The following is a 1,698-nucleotide window of genomic DNA, read 5'->3' on the forward strand; positions in this document are numbered from 1 at the left end:
TATGTTATGTCTAGTACACCATGCCTTTGCTGCAGCTATAATATCTTTGTACAGAGCCGAACTTGTAAGTCTTATTATTAATGTGGGATTCTACAAGCCAAATCAACCAGGAATTGTAGGTGTCAGGATTGACATGAACGCCATCAATTCTTTTAGTAAACGGATCGAATGATTCAGATTTACAATAGCCTAAATAATTTATAATACCACTTTCAGGAGAGAGTAAGGTTTTTTCAGAGAGAGCAATATGATACTTCACCTCCTTCCAGATCTTGGCTATGGCCTGTGCCTTCTCTTGTCCTTGGAGTGTAGACAGGGTCTTGCTATGACTCTCCATCATTTCATCGTATTGTTTTCTCTTTGGTCCAGCAGGAATATTTCCAGTGGCTTCTCTGAGTTTCCAATTCTTTGTTAGAGCCTCTATATCAATGATTGGTTGAGAATTAAGTTTAAGCAACATATCCTTAGAATTATTTTGGATGATTTCTAATTGATAACAAAGTCTTTCCTTCATGGATTGATTAATAGGAGCATTCTTACAACTATCAATAAGAGAATTCAATTGTGTCAACATGATGATGATACATTCTACATTGTGTTCTTCCATGAAAGGATTGGTCATTATTGGAGGATGGAAGCCTTGATTGAATAGTGCTGGAGGAGGTTGATTGAATGATGGATAGCAGTGTTGGAAGGAATTGTTTGGTTGTTGAAGGCCTTGATTGAAATTAAGAGATGGAGTTTGATTGAGTGAAGGATAGTTGGATTGATAACTCAAATATTGATACATGGTATTTGCTTGTTGCAAAAGAGAGTTCAGATCAGATGATTGAACAAGGTTATCAAAGCCTTGGTTGGCTGGTTGAGGTTGGTTGGTAGGTGGATTGAGTTGATCATTGAGGTTGTGTTCTACTAGTGGTAGGGTGTTAGCCTGTTGCAAGTCTAGGTTTGAGCAGCCTAACAAGTCTAAGAATGAGTGCACATCAGATACCTCTTCAGTGGTGGCAAAGATGTCAACTTTGCCTTCTTCATATTCCATGATGATAACAATTTTAATTTTTTTGATTTCAATAAGGTACAAGTGTGTGATTTTCATGATCTTTTTAAACTCATTCAACACTACAATCTACACGCACCTAAAGCAACGATTTGGAAAACTAAAACTCTTTTGGTTGACAGGTTTTTTTTATCCAAACCATCCTACCCAGCATTCTTATTTAGTCCAAATAACACCCACCAAAGCCCACCAAAGCCTCTCACGCAATGTTTAGATGATTATTATCTAAAAATAAAAAAACAAATTTAATTTTATTAAAAAAATGGCCACATATGAAGAACAATTCTTGCCAAATAATGATGATTTGGTTTTAAAGAAACTAGCTTCCGACTTGTTCATCTACATTTCTGAAGATGTTTTAGAATTACGAAAGATTAATCCAAATATTGTATTTCTTATTGATTGGAACTCAATAATGTCTCTTCCCAAAAATTTAAAGTGGATAGCTAGAGGACAAGAATTAGGAGCCCAAGAAAATGTTATTCTTTACATGAAATTCTCTAATAGAATTAAATATTTATGTAGAGATTTACCTGCTTGCCTATGCAAAGAACCATATAGCAAAAAAGTATTTAATGAATTTAAAAGGATGATTCTTCATATCAAACATAATTCATCATCAATACAAGCTAATGGACGTA

The 1,698-nt window shown here is 34.7% G+C and overlaps 2 protein-coding genes across 2 annotated transcripts in view; both read right to left on the reverse strand.

Moving 5' to 3' along the window:
* Positions 1-10: 10 nt before the first annotated feature.
* NAEGRDRAFT_76712 (uncharacterized protein) lies at positions 11-1,039 on the reverse strand (the record flags this gene model as incomplete). Its single annotated transcript, XM_002668327.1, has 1 exon — positions 11-1,039. One exon carries the CDS (start codon positions 1,037-1,039, stop codon positions 11-13), a length of 1,029 nt encoding a protein of 342 aa, XP_002668373.1.
* A 228-nt stretch (positions 1,040-1,267) lies between these two features.
* The window catches only part of NAEGRDRAFT_54823 (uncharacterized protein), a gene marked incomplete at both ends in the record, with an annotated part of 6,112 nt that continues 5,681 nt past the window's right edge, over positions 1,268-1,698 (reverse strand). Inside the window, one exon of the mRNA XM_002668328.1 lies at positions 1,268-1,282. Coding sequence (XP_002668374.1) covers positions 1,268-1,282 — 15 coding nt within the window. The remainder of the gene's footprint in view (positions 1,283-1,698) is intronic.

This window comes from Naegleria gruberi, assembly GCF_000004985.1.
Source record: "Naegleria gruberi genomic scaffold NAEGRscaffold_325, whole genome shotgun sequence".
NCBI lineage: Eukaryota > Heterolobosea > Eutetramitea > Acrasida > Naegleriidae > Naegleria > Naegleria gruberi.